The sequence below is a fragment of the Tachysurus fulvidraco genome, chromosome 14 (genome assembly GCF_022655615.1).
Source record: "Tachysurus fulvidraco isolate hzauxx_2018 chromosome 14, HZAU_PFXX_2.0, whole genome shotgun sequence".
Lineage (NCBI taxonomy): Eukaryota > Metazoa > Chordata > Actinopteri > Siluriformes > Bagridae > Tachysurus > Tachysurus fulvidraco.
The window spans coordinates 2,823,433-2,847,201 of NC_062531.1; the positions used below are offsets into that span (position 1 = coordinate 2,823,433).

Below are 23,769 nucleotides of genomic sequence, written 5' to 3' on the forward strand. Positions count from 1 at the left end.
TAAGGGGAGCCTAACAGCCCACACTGTTCACCTGCATGTGTAGAGACAGCCACACACACACACACACACACACACACACACACACACACACACACACACACACACACACACACACACACACACACACACACAGTGGTGCTTGGCAAACACAGATGTCATACATCAAGCCAGATCAGAGTTCGTCACCTCCTCAGACTGTACAAGTTTGTCACTGACGGTTGATTTGGGCTACACTCCTCACTCTCTCCATCTCTTTCTCTCCTTTTCTGGAACCTCCTAGCCTTGGTGAGTGCTCAGTGGGATCATTTTCCCTTTTTCATCTGTTCTCCATGACAGATGGATGTTCTTGTCTGGTTCTCGGCAGATTTCATCACAAATGTTCCAGGGCTGAGCTAAGCGTCAGGGTTTAAGCGAGTGTGTGTAAATGAGGTGAGCGAGACTAGGAAGGTTGTTAAACTGACAGATGTGAGTTAATCCCACGCCAAGTAAAGAACCAAAACAATTGCTGCCAGACAAGAATGTTTGACAGCGTTGTTCAACATGCGTTGAGGGTTTTTTGTCTTGTTTCGGGTGAACTCGGGCCATGTCGCAGTAACAAAAGACCTCTGACGGCAATCATGGGGTCTTTCTTTTGTCTGATGTAGCTGGTGTATTTTTGTTGGATTTCTTTTCACCAAGTGAATAACAAAGAAATGACCTGCAATAATGACACTTAATAATTTTAGCATTACATTTCCATTTTGATTTGAGCTGGATGTAAATATTCTTAGCTGGAAACGCTTCACAGGCTCCATTAAATACATACTCATGTAACATGCTGGTTTAAAAAGATCTTTAAGGAGAACAATCAAGCGTTACTATTTCAGCTGAGGATTTGTGTAATGTGATCAGATCTATTCACCTTATCGAGTACTTTTTGTGTGTAACGTCATCTGATTTGCACTTCTATGTTGCTAACGCATATGTTTACGCCTGAAACTAGCTAAAATATGTTTCTTGACACTTTACACGTGTACGTGTGTGATGACATTTTTGAGATCTTCATTTTTAAACGTCAGCATCGATCGACTCTAAATCTTAGTTAAATGCTAAATAAGTGAGAAAGAGAATCTGTGTTACAGGAACAGTCCAATTAAGAGGAAGAAATTCGATAGGTCAGTAATAACAAGAAGAAAAGAAGACGTGTCTATTTATTTAGAGTTCATCTAAGTTCTGCTCTAAAGTGCATCGTGTTACAAGAAAATGTACATTTTTTTAAAAACAATTCCAAAAATTTTATCCAACAAAATATAATGGAGATCAGAGCGGATCGTTAAGCATACACTAAGATGAGAAAACGGCTTTATTGTACAGAAGGAAAAGAAAATGATTTATTGCTTGTTTAAATGCATTAATAAATAATGGGAAATCGCATAATTAAATTATCCTCTCAAAAATGTTTGTAAGATTTAGAGTAATAAACACGTTTGCATTCACAGCCGCCGTGATCATGTACCGTTTTATTGGCCACAAGAAAGCAGCGAGCTCAGCTGCGACCTCAGAGCTGGAGATTTATTTATAGAGCAACGAATCGAACGCGCTCGTGTTCGGAGAAGCTGACATGTTTGGGTCCCACCGCAGCAGTCGTTAAAATCCTGCGACCTGAATGAACCTGCTAACAGTTGAGCCTGCGTTTGACCCAGCAGTAAAAAGAACGTTGCAATAACTAAATACGTCAGTCATCTCTTAAAGGAAAAAAAAAAACACTTCTTATCAGCAAAAGCATTTTGAGAGTTGAGATCAGCAAATATTACAGCGTTCAGAGCAAATACAGAGTTATAAACATGCATGAAAAGCAGCAGGAGATCAGTGGCGGGAATCCAGGCCTGTCTCGGCTCAAAACGCTCGTGATATTTCAGCAGACCCATGGGACCAGCTAAGTATGGGCTAAAAGCTGTTTGTGGAAAATAAACGACAAGCGCAACATAAAGAGAACATTTGAAAAGGCCCAGGGTCAGACGCTCTAATGGTCTTGTACGTCTTTGGGGGAAAAATCATGAAAAATATGTTCGTTTTGTTTTCCAGTGTATGCTGAAAGAAAATTTCCATTCAGTTTTAGGATAAAGATCAAATCGGTTGTGAAGTAAATAACGTATGATATTGTTCACACGCGGCGTCCGAGTACAGCGTGGATCCTGGTGTAATGTAAAAAAAAAACGGAACATCCAGGCACACGTACTGCTAGCCAGTTAGCAAGATGACTCTTACATTAGCTTCTCAACTAGCATGAAATTTACACACATATGAAGGGGAAGGTCAAATATGTACACGGTTTTTACACTGAAGTCACTGAACATCTGCTCTGTTAACTTCAACACGACGGCTTTCACTCGAGTTTAAGTTTGTCATGAATTCAGTATTTGATGCTGATCTTCAGACTTCCTGGTTTCACGACTGCGCTTTTCATCTCTACAGTAGAGAAGAGAAATAATTTACAATCACGCTATACAGGACGAGTCCTCTTTCTTCCTCATATCACATCAGGGAGTTTTTCCCTCATCATCCTCGCTCTTTGGTTTGCTCAATTGGGATGAATTTAAAATCAATATCCTCAACGTTTTTGTAAATATGCTAATAAGCTGCTTTGTTTGATTTGAACATTGTCAGTTGTTATACAAGAAAAAAAAGATTTATTTAAGAAACTTGGGATTACGACCACTTAGAAAACATCCCTCAAGCTATTTTTTTAAATCTTGTTATTTATGTGTATAGTATACTGCAGCTTTCAGAGCTAACGCTTTACTAGAGTGTATTACTGTATGCTACACGACTAAACACACACTAACCTCTGAATAATGATTCATTCTCATAAACAAATACATACAGTAACCCTTAACGAACATATGACTCGCGTTTAGATACATTAACAGCTAATCGACTGACGTCGGCAAAAAAAAAATGGCATCCATTTCCTGTGTGATGGTGAGTTTATATAGTATTTTCATAGAGTATGACTCACTTCAATTTATATATGTGTTCAGAATTAACACACACACACACACACACACACACACACACACAATACTATGTCTCTCAAAATGTCATATTTATTGATATGAACCCTTAAGGTCGGATTATTTCCTCGACTCATGGTCAAAGGTCACCTCGTAGGCCATTTTCTCCTCGTAATCACAGTGTTGCTTAACTTATCTTTCACTTTTCTCTCAGAGAATTTTTTTAAAATGGGATAAAATAAATGTAAAAAACAAAAAGTGCTCAGTTTCCCACGTTGCACCTCATGTCCTGCCATTTTGACTGATTTGTAACAATGAGTTGAAATGTTCTGTATTAATGAGTGCTTGTTTTGTGAAGCATTTAGTTAAGTGTTAGCATAGAATGCTAATGTAATCCTTTTTTTTTTTTTTTTTTCTTTTTATTATTATTTTTTTCTTGAATAGAATCCAAAGCAAAGCCTGGGATTATCTGGTATCTTTAATACCTTGAAGCTTCAACAACGTGACTTAGTTTTAAACTAAGATGAGATCTTATCTGAAGAGCGTAGGATTGTCCTCAGTTACATGATTCGTTCTCACTCATGCATCCAGGACAGAAACAGGAAGGAGTCTCGCTTTCTTGTCACCTCGACATTCTTTCTGGAAACTCCCAGAAATGGATTTGGCTCACAAAAAATGTTGGTTTAAAGATATGATCCTCCCGGTGATTGAGTTTAAGTTCAAATGGAGATTTTTGATATATTTTTTTTTAATGAATGTAAATATGTGACTAACAAAGTGCTAGTCATCGAGATACTGAGACACTGCTATTATACTGTCAGAATGTCCATGATGGCGGCTCACACAGAGGCACAAAAAAAAAAAAAACCTACTTGTTGGCTGGAATTATTTTTTAATTAATAATCTGAGGTAAATGTTGACATTTGTGATCATTTTCAACTGTTTCTGTGCCTCTGCATGTCCTTATTGCTAGCCTCAGTTACTAACTAGTCGTATTTTCCAGTCGTCTTTCTTTTCAGAATCGAACCACTTTCCGTCCACTTTATCATCTTGAAAGCTCACACATCACCACAGCGTAAACCTAGCATAGGCATAAGCAGCTATGCTAATTATTTAGCACTTTTTAGGCTCTGAAACTTACAGCCTCACACTAAGACCGTTAAGGTTTTAGGTCCAGTTAATTTAGTTTAATTATAATCAAACATCCGTCCCAGCAAGCGCATTTTCATGCTAGTTAGACTTGCCGCTTATGTACTGTAGACATCTTTGACTAGCAGGAATGTTTTCATTATTAGAACTATTTGAACCTCGACATGCTAAAAGTTGTCATTCACACACCACCACAGCCACAGCCTGATCCTAGCAGAAAGAAATTGGAGCTAATTAATTAAGTCACAAATCAGTCGTGAGTTCAAATCCCAGGCCTGCTAGGTTCATAAGGCGCTATTTCGGCTTCGTGCAGTGGATCAGCGGTTTGAAGTACTTTTCTGGTTCACTCTTCACCACACCTTTGTTACCTGGCTGTATGTGTACGATCACTTTGCTGTGGTCTTGTGTGGCTTCGAATGTAGTATATGTGTCTTTGTGTGTCTAAGGGTCTTCCGCTTTACCGATGTCCTCTTTAGGACTGTGGGCAGGTGTGTGTGTGTGTGATTTTGTCCAGGAAACTGTGGTAAAACACACAAGCAATGCTGGGAGTATGCAAATGGTAGTGGGGTACACCTGCTAGCTGCAACCTTAGCCATTATCTATAGCAAAAAAATCTATTCAGATCCAACACGACGCTGTTTTCTCTCTTTACGAGATCGCTTAGCTTTGAGAAAACGCTTCCTATAGACTGTCATACTGCGACCTCTCCACCTCCCACACAGTGGAAAGTATGTATCATAAATACCAAAGTGAGGGAGCAGACAGAGACAGAAAACCGTCTGATTAGGAGCGAAGGAGTGGAAAAAGAAGAAAAGGTAACATATTAATGCTTAAAATTCTAATCAAATTCACTTTCGAGGTCAGAAGCCAAACCTTATTGAGTCATGAACGTGGATTTATTTTCATATAGACATACATCTGAATTCTATACATGTCACATTAGTAATTCGTTTCTTTCCGTACCGGTTCGGCTTTTGTAGGCGTATCACTGCAATTTTTTTACTGGTCAAAATAATAAATGATAAAAATATTATTAAAGGAAATGTAATGTAGTGGGTTTTCTGTAGTGACGTGTGTTAAACAGTCGATGTGTAGTGTAACTGTTTATGTAACCTTCTAGCTAGCTAAATTTAAGATATGCTAAGCTGGCGACCGTTAGCAACTAATAGCCAGCTTTATTGGAAATGGCAATTTTAGTAGAATATTTTTTAGTAGAAAAAAAAAAAACACTTTCCATATCTGACTATAACACATCATTTTGTATAACCACAATGTTAATTCGCATCACTAGCTATTTGAGATTAGATTCACTTTTCAAAAACCTTTGCTTGGTCGCTAAGACGTTTGTTATTGATTAGGTTTTAAAGGCTCGGACTCGGAAGCGGTTAATCCCAGTTTCTGTCTACTTTAAGACTCTTGATATCATGGTCTTTTTTTTATTCAGGTCAATTTATAACAACAAAAACAGAACAATTAAACAGGGATTTGGATGGTTTTCATCTGATTTTACACAAAATTAAATAAAATAAAGTTAATAAAGGGATTGAAACCAAGTGTAAGCTGTAAGGAAGAGTCACGTCAGTCTGGCTGCTATTTTATTCCTTTTACTTCCTTTTTTTACACAGAAGTGATTCTGTCATCTGCGTAAAAACTGGTTTACTTATCGTTTATATATTTTTTCCCCAGATTTCCTCCTGTTTTTCTTGTGTCCAGGTTGATGATTGAACATTTTTGTCGTGTCTCACTCCACAGTGGTGTTAATATGAAGCTCATATAAAAGTAGTCACTGAGGAATTTAAGGATTTGTCGTGTTTTATAAGTATTTCTGATTTTTTCTAGAATACTCAGGGTGATATATTTAGACGGTTATTTTTTGTCCCACACAGATGTTTGTATCTTCACAGTAAATGTTGATATCAAACCCGTTTCTGCTCTCTGAGACGCACCGAAAATCTAAAAGTGTTTATCTTCATGACAGAAATTCAGTGTAAGATTATCAACAGAGGAACAAACACACGTCTCACACCGAAAGGCGACAGAGTCCTGACTCGTTTTAGAGCAGACTCACGGTGAGAAAATCATGTTTGTTTAAACCGATTGAAAATGTAGTGTACTGTAAGTTGATTACTAGGGAAAAAAGGGTTATACACATATATACGTCGATGTGTTTTGTTTTGGACGTCTTGTTTCAAGGCTCTGCCTCTTGGCACGTCCCTGTCGAATCGAGTTTATCTGCATCTGATTATAGAACAGTAAGAAAGCGAATCCTGTTTTGGGGTGAAACAGAAGTTTGTGTGTGTCACAGAGGAACATTTTGAGCAAAAGTCAGCACCTGTGAGAACGGGGAGATGTTGAGATTAACAGAAATGAGGGAGGTGGAGAAAGGATGTGTTTGTGTGTGTTTCTCTGTGTGTGTGTGTGTGCATGTGTGTCAGCTTCCTGTTGCGGCGACGCAGGTCTCAGATCAGCACTAAAGAGTGTCTGCACTCTGCAGAGAGAGCAACACTTCAGCGCTGCAACTTGCGGCGTGAAGAACATGAGTTGTGGATGATAGAACCATGTTTCTGTGATCTGGCTGCAGTCCTGGCAGAGTTGTGGGACTGAAGGGAGGCATGAAAAACTGCACGTGTTAATATGTGTGTGTGTGTGTGTGAGGCAGAGAGAGATAGTTAGAGATAGTTAGAGCAGCTTTTGCTGTGACAGAATCAAACCCGTGTCTCTCTTCGTCTTTACTTTTTAGAATTGATTTTAAACAAGCCGTCATTTTTTTCACCACTTCAACATTACACAGATTCCGTCTTGAATATAAACTTTTTTTTTTGATCATCTCATAATTTGTCAGGCTCATAAAATAAAGTATCTTTTCAAGTTGAAACTTTTTTTTTGTTTGAGAGAGAGCGAGAGAGTGAGTTTCGTCTGATCTGTGGCGTAAATCTCATCTTTCTCCTTATAGACTATAGACGCTCGTGACCCGGCTTCGTCATGATCGACCCCGCGGCCGAGCTGCCTTTCTTCTACGGTAGCATCAGCCGTTTGGACGCCGAGCAGCACCTTAAGCTGGCAGGGATGGGTGACGGTCTCTTTCTGCTGCGTCAGTGTCTGCGCAGCCTGGGGGGATACGTGCTGTCTGTCGTCTGGAACCTGGAGTTCTATCACTACCCCGTGGAGAAGCAGATGAACGGGACGTACTGCATCGCCGGTGGAAAGTCCCACTGCGGCCCAGCTGAGCTCTGCGAGTACTACAGCAAGGACGCAGACGGTCTGGTGTGCCAGCTGAAGAAGCCGTGCCACCGCCCCCCAGATACGATCATCACACCCGGTGTATTCGATGCCCTGAGGGACAACATGCTCCGCGAGTACGTCCGGCAAACCTGGAACCTGGAGGTGAGTGAGTTACAGCTTAAAGGTCCAAGCTCAATGAATGCAATCCCATCATAGGCTTTTCTAATCAAATCCACAAATCAGCCAAAATATTATTGAACTATACCATTGTGACCATTACACCGCTACACTATATAGTCAAAAGTTTGTGCACCCCTCACCAATCACACCCATGTGTCCTTGTTGAACATCTCATTACAGATTTATTAATCTCTCTTTTTAATGTTATAATAAACTCAACTTTCCTCTTCTGGGAAAGAAAGATGTTTATTTAGTCCCAAGATTGATAGTGAGATCAGACTCCTGATCTCAGGATGATATCAGGATGGTGATATCAGGATGGTGATGAGGCTCCAGTTCTGGTTCATTTTAAAGGTGTTTAATGGGGTTGAGTCAGGGACACTCGAGTACTTTCCTGTCTAGAACAGGGTCTGAGTCTCTTAGGGAAGTCCAGTCGTTCATTTTAAAGCTCTCCTTCTTGGGCATCGCTGTTTTCACAGTAACAGCTATTACAAAGACATTCACGCTTCAAGATAACGAAGCACATTCTGAATTCTGGTATTTTGTTCTGGCAAAAAAATGTCTTCCTTCCTGTTTTTCTTGCATCCATGTTGAGGACTGAACGTCTTTGTCATGTCTCACTCCACAGTGGTGTTAATATGAAGCTCAAATGAAAGTCACTCAGGAATTTAAAAACTTCTCATGCTTCTGTTTTTCTCTTAAATACTAAAGGTGATATTTTCATTGAAAAGCTCCAAAAAAAAACAACAACAGATGTTTGTACCTTCACAGTAAACGTCGATATCAAACCCGTTTCTGCTCTCTGAGACGCTCCGTGTGTTCGTTCGTCTAAAAAGCCTCTAAAATCTGAAGGTGTTTATCTTCAACACTAAAATTAAGATTATCAACAGAGGGACAAACACACGTGTCACACTTTTAGATCAGACTCACGGTAAGAAAATTATCTGTATGTTTAACCCTTGTACGGTGTTTGTATTTATATTTATATACTCGGCCGGTGTTCGTGGGTCCGTTTGACCCGCTGAATTTTCGGGTTATTAATTCAACACAATCAAAAATTTGGTGTTAATATATTCTACAGATGTTTACTTCATCCCAATTACAAGCGATATAAACAGCATACATGGTTAATATTTGCCCTTTAACTTTATTATGTCACATTTTTTACTTAAAATGCTACTCGTTTTTTAATAAAAAGTAATAAAAAAAATAAAGTTATGAGTGGGAAAAAAAATCAACAAATTTACAAGGAAGCAATTTTTTATGAATTTATAGTTTATGAATATGGGTCCAACAGACCCCAACAACATACAAGGGTTAAAATGATTGTAAACGTCCCATAAGACGATTTAAATTTTGAAGGTGTACTGGGGAAAAGGGTTAATTGTGAAAAGAAAGAGAGAGAGAGAGAGAGAGAGAGAGAGAGAGAGAGAGAGAGAGAGAGAGAGAGAGAGAGAGAGAGAGAGAGAATGCAGGCATGTAAACAACATAGACAACAGAAACTTCTCTCGAAGATGTTCCAGAACATTCAGTGAAAGTATAAACTGTTCAATTTACTTTCACTTTTATTTCTATAGCACTTTTAAACGATGCAAATGGTCTCACAAAATCTTTACAGAAATAGAAACATTCAGAATAGAAATTAATTTGAAAGTTCGATTTCCATTTATCCCTAACGTTCGAGCCTGAGGCAGCGGTGACGACGACATATGAGACCGAAACTTCTTTAAAAGAAGACTCTTTATTTCATATCATAACACAACTTAGTCTAAATCTACTAAACAAAATAGTTTGAATATTAAAAACAAAAACATTTTAAGATTAGAAATGAATATATTGGTTGTACAAATGGGAAAATGAGTGTGTTGACAGACTGTGTGTGTGTTTTTCAGGGTGAGGCCATGGAGCAGGCCATCATCAGTCAGGCTCCTCAGTTGGAGAAGCTGATCGCCACCACGGCCCACGAGAAGATGCCTTGGTTCCACGGCAAACTCCATCGTCAGGAGGGAGAGAGGAGACTCTACTCGGGCTCTCAGCCGGACGGCAAGTTCCTGTGAGTCTCAGCCTTCTTTATCTTCTCTCCATCCTTCACGGCAACGACGGCGTGTGCCGATCGAAAGTGTTAACGTTTAATGCACAGAAAGTTTCAGCAGAAACCTCTGAAACACTTTCGCTTTTTTTTGACACGTGCTGAAGACGCAAAGAGAACAGAGACAGAAAGAGTTCTCACAACAACAACAAAATTAATAAATTAATAAATAAAAACAATTATTATATATATTATTAATGCTCGAATTGGAAGCGAGTGCTGTACACTACTAGATCCGACCGTTTGAAGATGTGGAGGATTTTTAGAAAACTTCTAATTAAACACTGCTGCAAAAATTAAGGGTAGGAAAAACTCTGTGTGCTAAATAAATAAATAAATAAATAAATAAATAAATAAATAAATAAAAAAGCAGTTACTGTAAAAATGCTTATTAACATAAATTTTTTTAATTAATTAACTAATTAATTACTTTTTTAATTAACAAAAAATAAACATACATATACTACAAACATACTATACAATCGAACGTCCTAATCTTTGAATTTTAAGTCTTTTAAATTAGTTTTTTTTTTTACTTTGAGGTCTGATCGAGTCGAGGCACAAAAATAAATGTATTTTACTTAAATCTTTTTTTTTTCACCCAAAATAAAATACAGACAGACTTTTAGAACTTTTTCTACTTTTTGACGTTTTGCCGAAAATATATAACGGTGATGGAATAATAAAAAATTATTTAGAAAAAAAGAATTTATTCATTAATCAAACAAACAAACAAACAGATAGATAGATAGATAGATAGATAGATAGATAGATAGATAGATAGATAGATAGATAGATAGATAGATAGATAGATAGATAGATAGATAATACAGTCGAAAATTAATAAAGGAAACGATGATCCATCAGCGATCAAAAAAAAAGTTTCTCGGTTGCATGAACTTTCACACTGGGTCAGGGGACACGACACGAGGGACCTTATAGCGAGGATTAAAGGACAAAGCGTCTCTGAGCTGCTGTGCACAACAAGCTATAATTGGTCATGGAAAAAGTAGCGAAACCTGAGCAGCGCCGGTTAATAAGCAGCGCAGTCGGAAACTTTCACCCAAAAGGCGCCAACAATAAACATGATTATACAGATTTATAAAAATATCTAAATGTAGATTTGTGCTGCTGATAATCGCAGCGTCTCTACATGAAACAGAGAACGTAAGGTTTCAGCTTCAGCTCTGACACGGAGACTCCTTCCCTGATTTCCTGAAGAAGTACTCTAGGTCTTCAACCGCCATTGTCTCAGCCCAAGCGCTTTGTGGACACTCCTGTTTCGAGGTCCTCTGCTCGCGTCCTCGATGTCAGGCGAACAGAGGGAGGGAGGAGAGGGGGAGAGTGGCCAGAGGACGAGGAAGAAGAAAGGAGGAGACGAAGACGGAGCGGAGCGGCTGAGGTCGGCGGAGGAGCGGAGGTGCGGCGGCGGCGTAAGACAGCAGAAGCAGAAGAGAAAAGACGGAAGAGCGCAGGGCAGGCGGAGGAGGAGAGGCGGAGCGAAGTGATTGTTTTACGAATCAGTGAGAAATATGACTAGGATATATCACGCAATATCTAACATCATATGTCATGTTATAAAAAGGATAGAGCGTAATAATGAAGACTAAATAATCCCTAATCCTTTTAATACTTGGTCTTAGGTATGTATTGCTATGCTATCTTCTTATTTAATACTCAGATCAGAGAAATGCTCATCCTCTATACAATATTTAGAAAGTAGCGGGGAGGTTGCAGTTATCATACTCATACATCGTATATGCTGTATTCATTAGTCTTCGTCGACGAAACTCGATTAGTAGTCTATTGTCCTGTTATGTTGTTGGTGTTATTCTTCATCTTATTCTTATTGCTGAGTGATGCGGAGTCTTAGTACTTCGCGTAGTAGTCTTATAGGTATGCTTATGTATGTAGGTCCTCCGCAAGATAATGATAGAGTCGAATAGATCTATCACTCTAGACGATCTCTGTCAGTGTGCTAACCATTAGTCTCTTAGTCATCGAGAATCCTCTCCTCACATCCTGACATCATCATGTTCTCGTATGCTTCTCACTCACATCCGTTCTTCTTCTTCTTCTTCTTTTCCTCCTCCATCTCCATCTCCTCTTCTCTCTCACTCTCTCCCATCTCTGTCATGTTCTCACCCTCCTCCTCCTCCTTCTCCTCCACCATCTCCTCATCATATCATATAAGCCTTATTAAAACTCCTCTATCCCTTTTGCCCTTTATCTCTAATAACTGCAACCCTTCAGTGACATTTACCCCAAAAACATGCCCCCTGTTTTATTTATAGACTTTTATTTCACTAACTCGAATGTGAAGCAGACAGGATGTTCTTTCTCCTCTGCAGAGTGAGAGAACGAGAAGAAGCTGGCACCTTCGCCCTGTCGGTGATGTACGGAAAAACCGCCTACCATTACCAGATCCTTCACGACAAATCGGGCAAATACTCCATGCCAGAAGGCACCAAGTTCGACACGGTGTGGCAGGTGAGTGGAGGAGCGCCTGGTGTGTGAGCCGTGTGCTGCAGCTCTACACCGTGTGTGTGTGTGTGTGTGTGTGTGTGGGACAGATGTTTCTTAACCCCTCTGTTGGTTTTACTGTTGCAGCTGGTCGAGTACCTGAAAATGAAACCCGACGGTCTGGTGACGTTACTACGGGAACCCTGCGTCAACCAGAACCACGCGACCCGTAAGACACGTGCACGGTTTCACAGCACAACACTTCACACCTCCATCTTCATATCCAGAAGTTCACTGTGGTGCTGATGAAGGTTCCAAACCAAAGCCAGCGTGAAAGACCTTAAATCGGAATCTCACTGATCCGAATCCTGACTGACTGACTTTTCTTCTTCTTCTTCTTCTTCTTCTTCTTCTTCTTCTTCTTCTTCTTCTTCATTGTCTTATCCTTCCTTCTTCCATAATCTTCTTCTTATTTCTCCTGTTCTTTTTCATCTTCTCTCCTCCTTTAACTCCTCATCTCTCTCTTCCCTGTCAGTCTTTTTATCGCCCTGCCATCTCTTCTTCTTCTTCTTCTTCTTCTTCTTCTTCTTCTTCTTCTTCTTCTTTTACTACTAATTCATTTTCCTGTCCTCCTTCTTCATCTCCCCTTCCTCTCTTCTTCCTTCTTCTTTTTCTCCCCCTTCTTTTTCTTCATATATTTCTTTGTTACCCTGCTATTTCTGTTTCTATTCCTTCTTCCCCACCACCTTCTTCTTCTTCCTCTCCCTCTTTTCTTCCTCCTTCTCCATCTCCTCCTCTATCTCTTCTTCTTCTTTTTATTCTTCTCTCTTTACTTGCAGTATTTTAAACTAGGTGATGGTAGATGTCTGAATCGGGTCATGAAGGTCTTCCTAATTATTCAATTAGCTGAGGAATATGAACACACACATACACACACACACACACACACACACACACACACACACACACACACAGAGCTGTTTTGTTGTGAGGAGAGCGGTATTAGGATTATATATGAATCACTGAGCTGCCTGATGGTGTGTGAGTTATTAAAGTGTGTGTGTGTGTGTGTGTGTGTGTGTGTGTGTGTGTGTGTGTGTGTGTGTGTGTGTGTGTGTGTGTGTGTGTGTGTGTCCTCAGAGACTCCAGCCGTGCCTGGACCGGTGCGTATCACAGTCATCTCTTCTTATGATTTTACCATAAATGATGGATACACACTGACTCTGTATGTGTGTGTGTGTGTGTGTGTGTGTGTGTGTGTGTGTGTGTGTGTGTGTGTGTGTGTGTGTGTGTGTGTGTGTGTTTTCCAGAGGAGAGTCTTCTCTAATGGCTACACGCCGCCCCCTGTAGGTGAGTGTGTGTTAACACGTCCCCACTTTTTCTCCTTCGACTCTTCCAGCATCCTTTCTTTGACCCTCATGTTTGATTCTCTTCTTCTTCTCCTCCTCCTACTTCTCCTTTTCTCCATTTTCTTTTCCTGCATTTTCTCGCCATCGGTTTTCTCTTTCTCTTTCTGCTCCTTCCACTTATCTTAAAAAACTTCTTCTCATTCTTCTTCTTCTTCTTCTTCGACATTTTTCTCCTTCACCTTTGCCATCATTTGGTTTTGTGTTACATTTCATGTTGTGATTTCTTCTGATTTGTATTATCTATCCTGCCAACTTGCTCCGTCCTTCTTTCGCGAGGCGGCCAGGCGCACCCATGGGCCGTGGCCGGCGCCCGCCGGCGGCGGAGCGGGTCCGCAACAGGCGCGGGGCGAGGCGCGCGCGCGGGCGGCGCCGGCCACGGCGCCGCCGCCGCGGCGGGGGCGGCGGCAGCCGAGCCGCGCCGGCGGCGGCGGAAGGGGAGGGGGACGCCGCCGCGGCGGGCGGCTGGCGGCGGCGGCGGCGGCAGCAGCCGAGGCGCGCCGTGCGGCGGAAGGGAGGGGACGCCGGCGCGGCGGCGGCTGCGGCGGCGGCGGCGGCAGCGGCGGCAGAGGCGGCGGGGGCGGCCGAGCCGCGCCGGCCGTCGGCGGAAGGAGGGGACGTCCGCTGCGGGCTGCGGCGGTCGGCGGCGGCGGCGCGCCGGGGGAGGCGGGGGAAGGAGGGGGACGCGGCGCTGCGGCTGCGTGGTCGTTCTGGCTTAGTCTTCTTCTTCTTCTTCATCATCTTCTTCTTTTTCTTCCTATCCTCTCCTTCTTCTTCTTAATTTTATTTTTACTCCTCCTCCTCCTCCTCTTCTTCTTCTCCTTCTCCTTCTCCTCCATTTCATTCATTTCATTTGTTTATATTGATTAATCTGCAGTTCCTGGAGCGTGTAAGACCTTTGAGCCGATGAACCGTCAGGCTCTCCCGATGGACAGCGAGGAGTTCCTCAGCCCGTACGCCGACCCCAAGGAGCTCAAGGAGAAGACACTTTTCATCAAGCGCGATAAGCTGATGGTGGACGAGGTGGAGCTCGGCTCGGGAAACTTCGGCTGCGTGAAGAAAGGCGTGTACAAGATGAAGAGGTGAGCGCCGAGGAATAGGACAGACTCGTCTGGGAGGGTTTTGGGGACAAAAGGAATGTGGCTCTGATACTTTTATTTCTTCTTCAGCAAACACATCGACGTTGCCATCAAGGTCCTGAAGAGCGAGAACGAGAAGGCGGTGAAGGACGACATGATGCGTGAGGCTGAGATCATGCACCAGCTGGATAACCCCTACATAGTACGCATGATCGGCCTGTGCCAGGCTGAGGCGCTGATGCTGGTGATGGAAATGGCACCAGCCGGGCCGCTCAACAAGTTCCTGTCCAGCAGGAAGTGAGGATGAGCTCATGTGTGAATGATTCTCCCAGAATCCTCAGCATCTCTTTATCTTCCTTATTTTTTCTCCTTCATCTCCTTTCATCATCTTTCCTTTTACTTCCATGGGGCGGCGCGGGGGGAACGGAGGCCGCGGCCGCGCGGCCTCCGCCGCCGCCATTACGCCGGCGCCTTCTGTCTTGCTTCCGGCGCGGCCAGTTGTCGTGGCGTGCTGCCACCCTCCGGGTGGCCCGCAACAGGCGGGGGGGGCGCGGGCGGGCGGGGGAGCGGCCACGGCGCCGGCGCGGAGCCGGGCGGGCGGGCGGGCGGGGGGCGGGCGGGCGGGCGGGCGGGCGGGCGGGCGGGCGGGCGGGCGGGCGGGCGAGCGAGCGAGCGAGCGAGCGAGCGAGCGAGCGAGCGAGCGATCGAGCGGGCGGGGGGCGGCGGACGGCGGGCGGGCGGGAGAGCGAGCGAGCGAGCGAGCGAGCGAGCGAGCGAGCGAGCGAGCCAGCGAGCGAGCGAGCGAGCGAGCGAGGGCGGGCGAGCGGCGGGGGCGGGCGGGCGAGAGGGCGAGCGGGCGGGGGGCGGGCGGGCGAGCGGCGGGGGGCGGGCGGGCGAGCGGGCGGGGGGCGGGCGGGCGGGCGGGCGGGCGGGCGGGCGGGCGGGCGGGCGAGCGAGCGAGCGGGCGGGCGAGGGGCGGGGGGCGGGCGGGCGGCGAGCGAGCGAGCGAGCGAGCGAGAGAGCGAGCGAGCGAGCTAGCGAGCGCGCGAGCGAGCGAGCGAGCGAGCGAGCGGGGGGCGGGCGGGCGAGAGGGCGAGCGGGCCGGGGGCGGGCGGGCGGGCGGGCGGGCGGGCGAGCGAGCGAGCGGGCGGGCGGGCGCGGCGGGGGGCGGGCGGGCGAGCGGGCGGGGGGCGGGCGGGCGGGCGGGCGAGCGAGCGAGCGAGCGAGCGAGCGAGCGAGCGAGCGAGCGAGCGAGCGAGCGAGCGAGCGAGCGAGCGGGGGCGGGGGGCGAGAGGGCGAGCGGGCCGGGGGCGGGCGGGCGGGCGGGCGGGCGGGCGGCGGGCGGGCGGGCGGGCGGGCGGGCGGGCGGGCGGGCGGGCGAGCGGAGCGAGCGAGCGAGCGAGCGAGCGGGCGGGCGGGCGGGCGGGCGAGCGGGCGGGGGGCGGGCGGGCGAGCGAGCGAGCGAGCGAGCGAGCGAGCGAGCGAGCGAGCGAGCGAGCGAGCGAGCGAGCGAGCGAGCGAGCGCGGAGCGGGCGGGGGGCGGGCGGGCGAGAGGGCGAGCGGCGGGGGGCGGGCGGGCGAGCGGGCGGGGGGCGGGCGGGCGAGCGGGCGGGGGCGGGCGGGGCGGGCGGGCGGGCGTGGCGGGCGGGCGGCGGTCGGGCGAGCGAGCGAGCGGGCGGGCGGGCGAGCGGCGGGGGCGGGCGGGCGGGCGAGCGAGCGAGCGAGCGAGCGAGCGAGCGAGCGAGGCGAGCGGCGGAGCGAGCGGGGGGCGGTCGGGGCGAGAGGGCGAGCGGCCCGGGTGCGTGCGGGCGGGCGGGCTGCTTGTCGGGCGTCTGTGCGGGCGGGCTAGCGTATATCGAGCGATCGAGCGAGCGAGCGAGTCGGCGGTCGGGCTGGGCTGGTCGTGAGATCGGGCGGGTTTCTTGCTGGCGACGCTTAGCGAGCGAGCTATCTATCTATCTATCTATCTATCTATCTATCTATCTATCTATCTATCTTTCTTTCTTTCTTTCTTTCTTTCTTTCTTTCTTTCTTTCTTTCTTTCTTTTCTTCTCCTTCTTGGCAAAAATAGCTAAAAGCTCCACATAATTACAAGCACATGTTTAATATCACTGAACCGTTTCTAGCAAGACAAGCAAAGAATAATGAAAAGGAAAATAATCATCTTTTGTTGTGGTAACATTAACGTGACATCCCCATAGCATTGCTGATTATTTTCCCAGAACATCATGCAGAATCCTGTCTCCGTCCTGCGTGAGCAGAGTTTACATGTTCTCTTCATGCTTCAGGGGTTTCTCTCATGTCGTGTTCTCCATGACCCTGTGTATGATAATCATTGATGGATGGATGGATGGATGGATGGATGGATGGATGGATGGATGGATGGATGGGTTGGATAGATTGTACTGATTTTTTTTGTTTGATGGTGTATGTGTGTGTTCCGTCAGAGATCAGGTGTCTGTAGATAACGTGGTGGAGCTGATGCACCAGGTCTCATTGGGGATGAAGTATCTGGAGGAGAAGAACTTCGTGCATAGAGATTTGGCAGCTCGAAACGTGCTGCTGGTCAACCAACATTACGCCAAGATCAGTGACTTCGGCCTGTCCAAAGCGCTCGGCGCAGACAATAACTATTACAAGGTGAAGCTCTGCTCAGACCGTTTGAAGAAAAAAATAAGATCTTAATCTTCATAATGATTCGTCTTGCAACCCCTTAAACCACAAAGTGCGGGGTGTAGGTGGAAAAAATCGAGACAAACATCCGTGTTTATGCATCTTTGTGTGTGTGTGTGTGTGTGTGTTTAGGCACGCACGTTAGGCAAATGGCCTCTAAAATGGTACGCTCCAGAGTGCATCAACTACCACAAGTTCTCCAATAAAGGTGACGTGTGGAGCTTCGGGGTCACCATGTGGGAGGCGTTTTCCTACGGAGGAAAACCTTACAAGGTATTAATCATTCATTCATTTTCTACCTCTGATCTGAACTACCTCGGGTCACGGGGAGCCTGTGCCTATCTCAGGCGTCATCGGGCATCAAGGCAGGATACACCCTGGGCGGAGTGCCAACCCATCGCAGGGCACACACACACTCTCATTCACTCACACACTACGGACAATTTTCCAGAGATGCCAATCAACCTACCATGCATGTCTTTGGACCGGGGGAGGAAACCGGAGTACCCGGAGGAAACCCACGAGGCACGGGGAGAACATGCAAACTCCACGCACAAGGCGGAGGCGGGAATCGAACCCCCAACCCTGGAGGTGTGAGGCGAACGTGCTAACCACTAAGCCACCGTTTTCAGCACACGGCTTTGACCAGCTCTTGAAGGCTAAAAGCGATGCATTTAACTAGATGTGTGGTTTTTTTAATATACTTTATTGTTGTAAAAAGTTGAATGCAAAAGTTTGTGCACCCTGAATAGGACAGGATGAAGAATGTTGAATAATTGAATATAGATCATCAACAAGACAGCGCGAGGTCACAGATGCCTCCTCATAATCACAGTGATGAAGTGATGGATTAGTTGACCTAAGATTTGTTTAGTTTAATGAGATTTGTTGTTAGATTTGATCATTTATAAAGCAACGACTTGTTCTTGTTGTTCTTGCTCTTGTTGTTCTTGTTCTTCTTGTTCTTCTTCTTCTTCTTCTTCTTATTATTATTATTATTATTATTATTATTATTATTATTGTTGTTGTTGTTGTTGTTGTTGTTGTAATTATTGTTGTTATTGTTATTTGGTTGTTGTTATTGTGTGATTGTGCGATATGTGTGTGATTGTTATTGGTTTTGTTATTATTACTATTACTATTATTATTGTTTTTGTTGTAGTAATTATTGTTGTTAGTAGTAGTAGTAGTGTTATTATTATTATTATTACTATTACTATTATTATTATTATTGTTGTTGTTGTTATTGTAATTATTATTATTATTATTATTGTTGTTGTAATTATTATTATTATTAGTATTATTATTATTATTATTATTATTATTAGTATTATTGTTTTTTTTCTGTACACCTTAAGCTAATACTTAAAACCATGATGAAGTATCATGTAGTTATCAAGCAGCTCAGGTTGATTGTAAACCTTATAAACCTTTTTACATTTTTTCATCGTGTACAGAAAATGAAGGGCCCCGAGGTGATCACGTTCATCCAGAGCGGTAGCCGCATGGACAGTCCACCTGGCTGCCCGGAGCCCATGTACGAGCTGATGAAAGATTGCTGGACTTTAAAGTATGTGAGCTTCATTAGTTATTAAGAAATTAGTGCACTTTGTGATATGCAGGGTTTTGTTTTTTTCATCACACCACAGCACTTCCGAATTAATACTTGATTCTGATTGGTCAGAAGGTGCTGATGAATTTTCTACAATAGCAGCTCCAACGCTAGTGCGGCACATTACACGTCTAAGTAACCTTCAAGTTCTAATGATTAAATCACGATGGTTTAGTCACCACATGGACTTAAACAGTAGACGATCTACATAAATTTGAAAAATAAATAAATAAACTGACAGTGATTTGTTATAAATCGTGTGAAGCTCTAAACATCTTCTGATTGATGAGTTCAGTCTTTGGAGTTTCTCAGGAACAGGACAAGCTGTGAATTTTTTTAATTTTATTAACTTCAAGAGACAGGAAGTAACTTGTTTCGTGGACATTCCACAACAATAAATGTAACTATAAACAGATCTATTAGTTTATTTTTTTTATTATTATTTTTAATTATTTAATTATTTGTTTATTTGAAAATTAAAAACTGCACTGCGTTGTGCTTTTAAAATTTAAATGATCATAAATAAAATTTAAAAAAAGGACAAAAATTTAAAAAATATTCCTTGGAGTTTAATTAGAGGCATGATTACATAATCTGCGTAGCTTTGTAGTATTTTGATACCGAAATTGTAGTCGAAGGCTCTATTCCTCTTTTTTAATATAGTAACTCAGTTTAGGTTTTTTTTTCTTTTCTAACATCTTACACTTCGTTACACTTACACTTCACGTGACCTGTGCAGGAAACACAGACACGAAATGAATGAAAGAGATGCAAATAACTGACAGTGTGTTGCTTTGCAATGATTTCCTATTGTCCTCCTTAATGAAACAGTCGTGCAGACAGTTCAGTTGCTTGTGGGTGAGATTTCTTAGTGACTTTTCCCAGGGTACAGTGGAAATTAGCATGGAATTACCCTGATCATATTTCTAGCCTGGCGTGTTTCAGTCAGAAGAACGTGAAAGACGTCAAGAAGCTTTTATTGTCATTACAAACATATATAGCTGTTGCAGTTCACAATGAAACGAGACGACGTTTTTCCAGGACCAGGATGCTACATAAAACAAAGACAGAGCTAAGGACTTAGTAAGTCAGTCCTAGATACATAAACTGTATCTGTGGAACCTGGTGCAAACAGTGCAGGACAAGACAAACGAGATAGACGACAAAAGAAAATGCAGGACAAAAAATACAAGACGTTACACAAAAGACAATACACAAAAACAGTGCTGTCCAGTGTAAATACTGTGTGTTCAATATTGCATGTGCAGAAATACTGGAATAAACACATTAGTATTATAGCTGCAGTTACATACATGAGGTATTGTGATGTATCGTGAAAGACAGCAATGTGAAAGTGTGTGTGTGTGTGTGTGTGTGTGTGTGTGTGTGTGTGTGTGTGGGTGTGTGTGTGTGTGGGTGTGTGTTGTGCTCTGTACAGTTCGGTTTAGTTTTAGAGAGGTCTGATGGCTTGTGGAAAGAAACTGTTAAACAGTCTGGTCGTGAGGTAAAAACGTCTTGAACGCTTTTTCTTTCCTTGCAGTTATGAAGAGAGGCCGAGCTTCGTGAAAGTGGAGGAGAAGATGAGGACCTACTATTACTCCATTTCTAAGAAGAATCTCACAGAGGAAAATGGAGAAGCAAAGGATAATTAGCAGGAATTAGAAACTCTGTGTGTGTGTGTGTGTGTGTGTGTGTGTGTGTGTGTGTGTGTGTGTGTGTGTGTGTGTGTGTGTGAATGATGTCAGAGCTTCAAACGAAATCTCTGTGCTTATAAAGTACATTTTTTATCACATCATCACATCCTCTTCGATATAAAGATGCAAGTTAAAGGGTTTTTCATTCTCAGAATAAACACATTGCTCTCCTGTTACGTGCCTTTTCCACTTCGTCGTTTTTCCTTGACGTGGTGAAGCGTGAAATATTAAAACGACATTTATGACGTCATTTAATGTTGATGTTTGGTGGTCGATAATAAAGTCTTCTTAATTCATATAAGAAATTTAGAGGATTGGGATTTTGGACAAATTTAAATCTCAGTCAAATGTTTTCATGGATATTTTTTTCATGGATATTTTTTGTGTGAATTCTGTGTTGTTTTCTTTTTTTTCAAGAATTGTCATACTTTTTTTTTTTTACTTTTTAATAAACTATGCAAATACACTCTGTGTCTGTGACCACTTTTAACACAGATTATTGTTATAAGATGCATTGGTTATGTAAAGGATATAAAAAGAAAAATTCTACCTTTTTTTTTATCACCCAATGTCAGATTTACATTTCCTTTGCATTACTGTCTGCTTTTTTTCATTTACATTTCAATTATAAACAACATGCTTTTATTTAAACAGATTTTAGAAATGAGTCTGTAAAATAATAGAAATTCATGGAGAGTGAGAGAGAGAGAGAGAGAGAGAGAGAGAGAAAGACAGAGACTTTTAAAACACCTTTTATTCCAATATAAACAAGAAAGCATCTTAAAATATTTGTACAACACTCAGAGTGCTACATCTTAATGTGTTAGTACAACAATATGTAAATGAAAGAGTAAATAAATAAATAAGATAAAAATAAATCAATCAATAAATGGAGAGGGAGGGAGAGAGAGAGAGAGAGAGAGAGAGAGAGAGAGAGAGAGAGAGAGAGATGGGAGAGTAGGGTCAGAGACCGTAAGATAGGAAGGGTGGAGAGTCTGAGAGGAGAAGGAGGAGTAGGAGGAGAGGAGAGTCCAGAGAGATGAGAATCGAGGAGATTCAAGAGAGAGAGTCAGAGAGCGATTCAGAGCGAGGTCAGAGAGAGAGAGATCCGAGAGAGAGATGAGAGTCGAGAGCGAGGAGAGGAGAGAGAGAGAGACGAGAGAGAGGAGGTGGGTCAGAGAGAGAGAGAGAGAGAGAGAGAGAGAGAGAGAGAGAGAGAGAGAGAGAGAGGGTCAGAGAGAGAGGGGGGGAGAGGGTCAGAGAGAGAGACAGAGAGGGGGAGAGAGAGAGAGAGAGAGAGAGAGAGAGAGAGAGAGAGAGAGAGAGAGAGAGAGAGACACTTCTCAGAAAACCTTTTTTAATGAAATTCCCATTACAGTCGCATGAGTTCTTCTTCTCTTCTCTTCTCTTGCTTTGTGCTTTGAGATGGTTTTAGGGCTTAAAGTGTATTATCTATTGCTAAGGCGAGTCAGATTGGCTCGATCCCAAATCCCCTTCTGCTGCATGTCTCTGTAAGTGCGTCTTTATTCTGTGCCCTATGTAGTGCACTGTGTTTCCAGCACGAAGCCATGTTGGGATGCAGTGTGTACAGTAGAGCTGCGTGACGTCGGCATGTTGAGAGGAAGTGACTTTGTTCAGTGGCTTTACACACAGTCTCTTGTTGCTCTCTTTAACACGCTCTAAGCTTCATCTCTTAAAAAAAAACCTTAATAACTGCCTATGAAGAGCATAATAACATCTCAGAAGGTGGAACCGATAATGTAGCTTTAATGTAAGTTGTCGGACAATTTATTTTCTTTTTACATCAAATTAGTTAACAGCGTCTAAAAGAAGCGGTAACATCAAAGCGGAAGTACAAAGTATCCGCCGCTGGTCGGTAAGTTTCTTTCAACTTCTACATACGGAAATGTTGCTTAATTCGCTTGTCATTTGGACGCTGGGAGAAGTTAAAGCTGTCGTTTGTATGGGAAACATGGCTCTCGTGTATGGTTTTTGAAAGGATAGGAAAGGAAACGCCTTATTATTCTGTCAGTGAAAAAAAATGCCTGCTTTTATTTTTTTTTCCCCACCCGAAAACAGGCGCGCGTGCGCACACTTATTGATATACAGGCACGCGCTCAATTTTTAGATTATAGATGAAGTGTAAAATCTTTTTTTTTTTCCATTTTGTCCAAATTTCAGAATGTCGATTATTGTTTTTAAACGTAATTAAACGTCATTAAGGTTTGCTATGACACCCAGTCGTGTGCAACAGGTAGCGTTTTTTTTGTAAACTTAGCGTCTTGTTAAAAATAATATTCAATTATAGTAATAATATAATTTATAACACTAAATGGATTAAAAACCAGACTGAGATTTTACAGATAAAAGGTGTAACGATACTTAATCGTTTTACCACCACAGTGATATAATAAGGATAAAAAAAAAAAAACACTATACAGGTGAAGACGATCAGTAACAGACCAATGAAAGGCAGGGGGCGGAGTCTAAATTTGCATAATTATAATACGTGCTGAAAGTACTGTACAACCAGGGACCTTTAGGACACACGAGTTCTGAACTCGGGTACTACTGTGGACGGATAGTAGGCATTTGTCCGAACCTATACAGACATAAACGTACTGAGAAGCGGACGTTGTGATGCCTGGAAGTAAAACAATTGTGTGAGAGATCCTTATTGTGACTGGTCATGCTGTATAGCTGTATCACACTAACCCTAACAAACACACACAAATTCCCCCAACACCCCGAGGTGCTGCTCGGGTTAGTTGAGTAATTTCCCATCCGAGGTTTTCTGTAAATTTTTTATGCCACAACATTAACCCGAGAAGGTTGTTGCTCTGCCAGTTCTTATTCTTTCATTTTAACCTCTCTTCCTTGATGCCATTCGAGCTTTATTTTTACACATGGGAGCGTTTTTACCGTCTCTTGCTCCATTGTATCCGTATTACAATGCACATAGTGGGAATGCATCCTTGAAGTAAAAAAACAGCAAGCTGGAAAATATCTAGTAATAATATATTAATCCAGCATCACTAAGATGAAGTCTAGGCGTGTGGTTAAAAAAAATGTAAATCAATAGCATTCGAAGATTAAGCACACCGCTGCCTCGTTCCATGCCAGATCTAGTGAAAAACTGATTCGACTCTGAATCAATCCGGCTCCAGGAAGTGAATCAAACATGATGTGTGTTGTTTTTTTTTTTATAT

The 23,769-nt window shown here is 43.3% G+C and overlaps 2 protein-coding genes across 6 annotated transcripts in view; both read left to right on the forward strand.

Annotated features, from left to right (window-relative positions):
• Positions 1-116: 116 nt before the first annotated feature.
• LOC113654642 (tyrosine-protein kinase ZAP-70) lies at positions 117-21,026 on the forward strand. 3 transcript variants are annotated; one of them, XM_027164888.2, is made up of 13 exons: positions 117-285; positions 7,096-7,526; positions 9,437-9,597; positions 11,985-12,123; positions 12,244-12,325; positions 13,237-13,259; positions 13,407-13,446; positions 14,380-14,584; positions 14,672-14,878; positions 17,029-17,221; positions 17,387-17,527; positions 18,712-18,824; positions 20,407-21,026. In XM_027164888.2, exons 2-13 carry the CDS (start codon positions 7,125-7,127, stop codon positions 20,516-20,518), a joined length of 1,818 nt encoding a protein of 605 aa, XP_027020689.1. In that variant the 5' UTR covers positions 117-285; positions 7,096-7,124; the 3' UTR covers positions 20,519-21,026. The 3 variants fall into 3 exon arrangements, with proteins under 3 accessions (XP_027020689.1, XP_027020690.1, XP_027020692.1); XM_027164889.2 differs by lacking the exon at positions 117-285 and adding an exon at positions 4,452-4,957; XM_027164891.2 differs by lacking the exon at positions 117-285 and adding an exon at positions 6,191-6,211.
• Positions 21,027-22,171: 1,145 nt separating this feature from the next.
• Positions 22,172-23,769, forward strand: part of mob3a (MOB kinase activator 3A) — a 10,967-nt gene continuing 9,369 nt past the window's right edge. The window contains exon 1 of one of the 3 annotated variants that reach the window (XM_047799931.1): positions 22,172-22,432. The gene's annotated coding sequence lies outside the window, so the exon portion shown is untranslated. Of the gene's footprint in view, positions 22,437-23,769 lie in introns of all 3 variants that reach the window. The other 2 variants (XM_027164926.2, XM_027164927.2) reach the window with 2 other exon arrangements.

Excerpts from the sequence above, each read along its gene's own strand:
- LOC113654642 (XM_027164888.2), top strand. The coding sequence starts at position 7,125 with ATGATCGACCCCGCGGCCGAGCTGCCTTTCTTCTACGGTAGCATCAGC. Across the intron at positions 9,598-11,984 it reads CAGCCGGACGGCAAGTTCCT|AGTGAGAGAACGAGAAGAAG; the intron begins GTGAGTCTCAGC and ends TCTCCTCTGCAG. Across the intron at positions 13,260-13,406 it reads CTCCAGCCGTGCCTGGACCG|AGGAGAGTCTTCTCTAATGG; the intron begins GTGCGTATCACA and ends TGTGTTTTCCAG.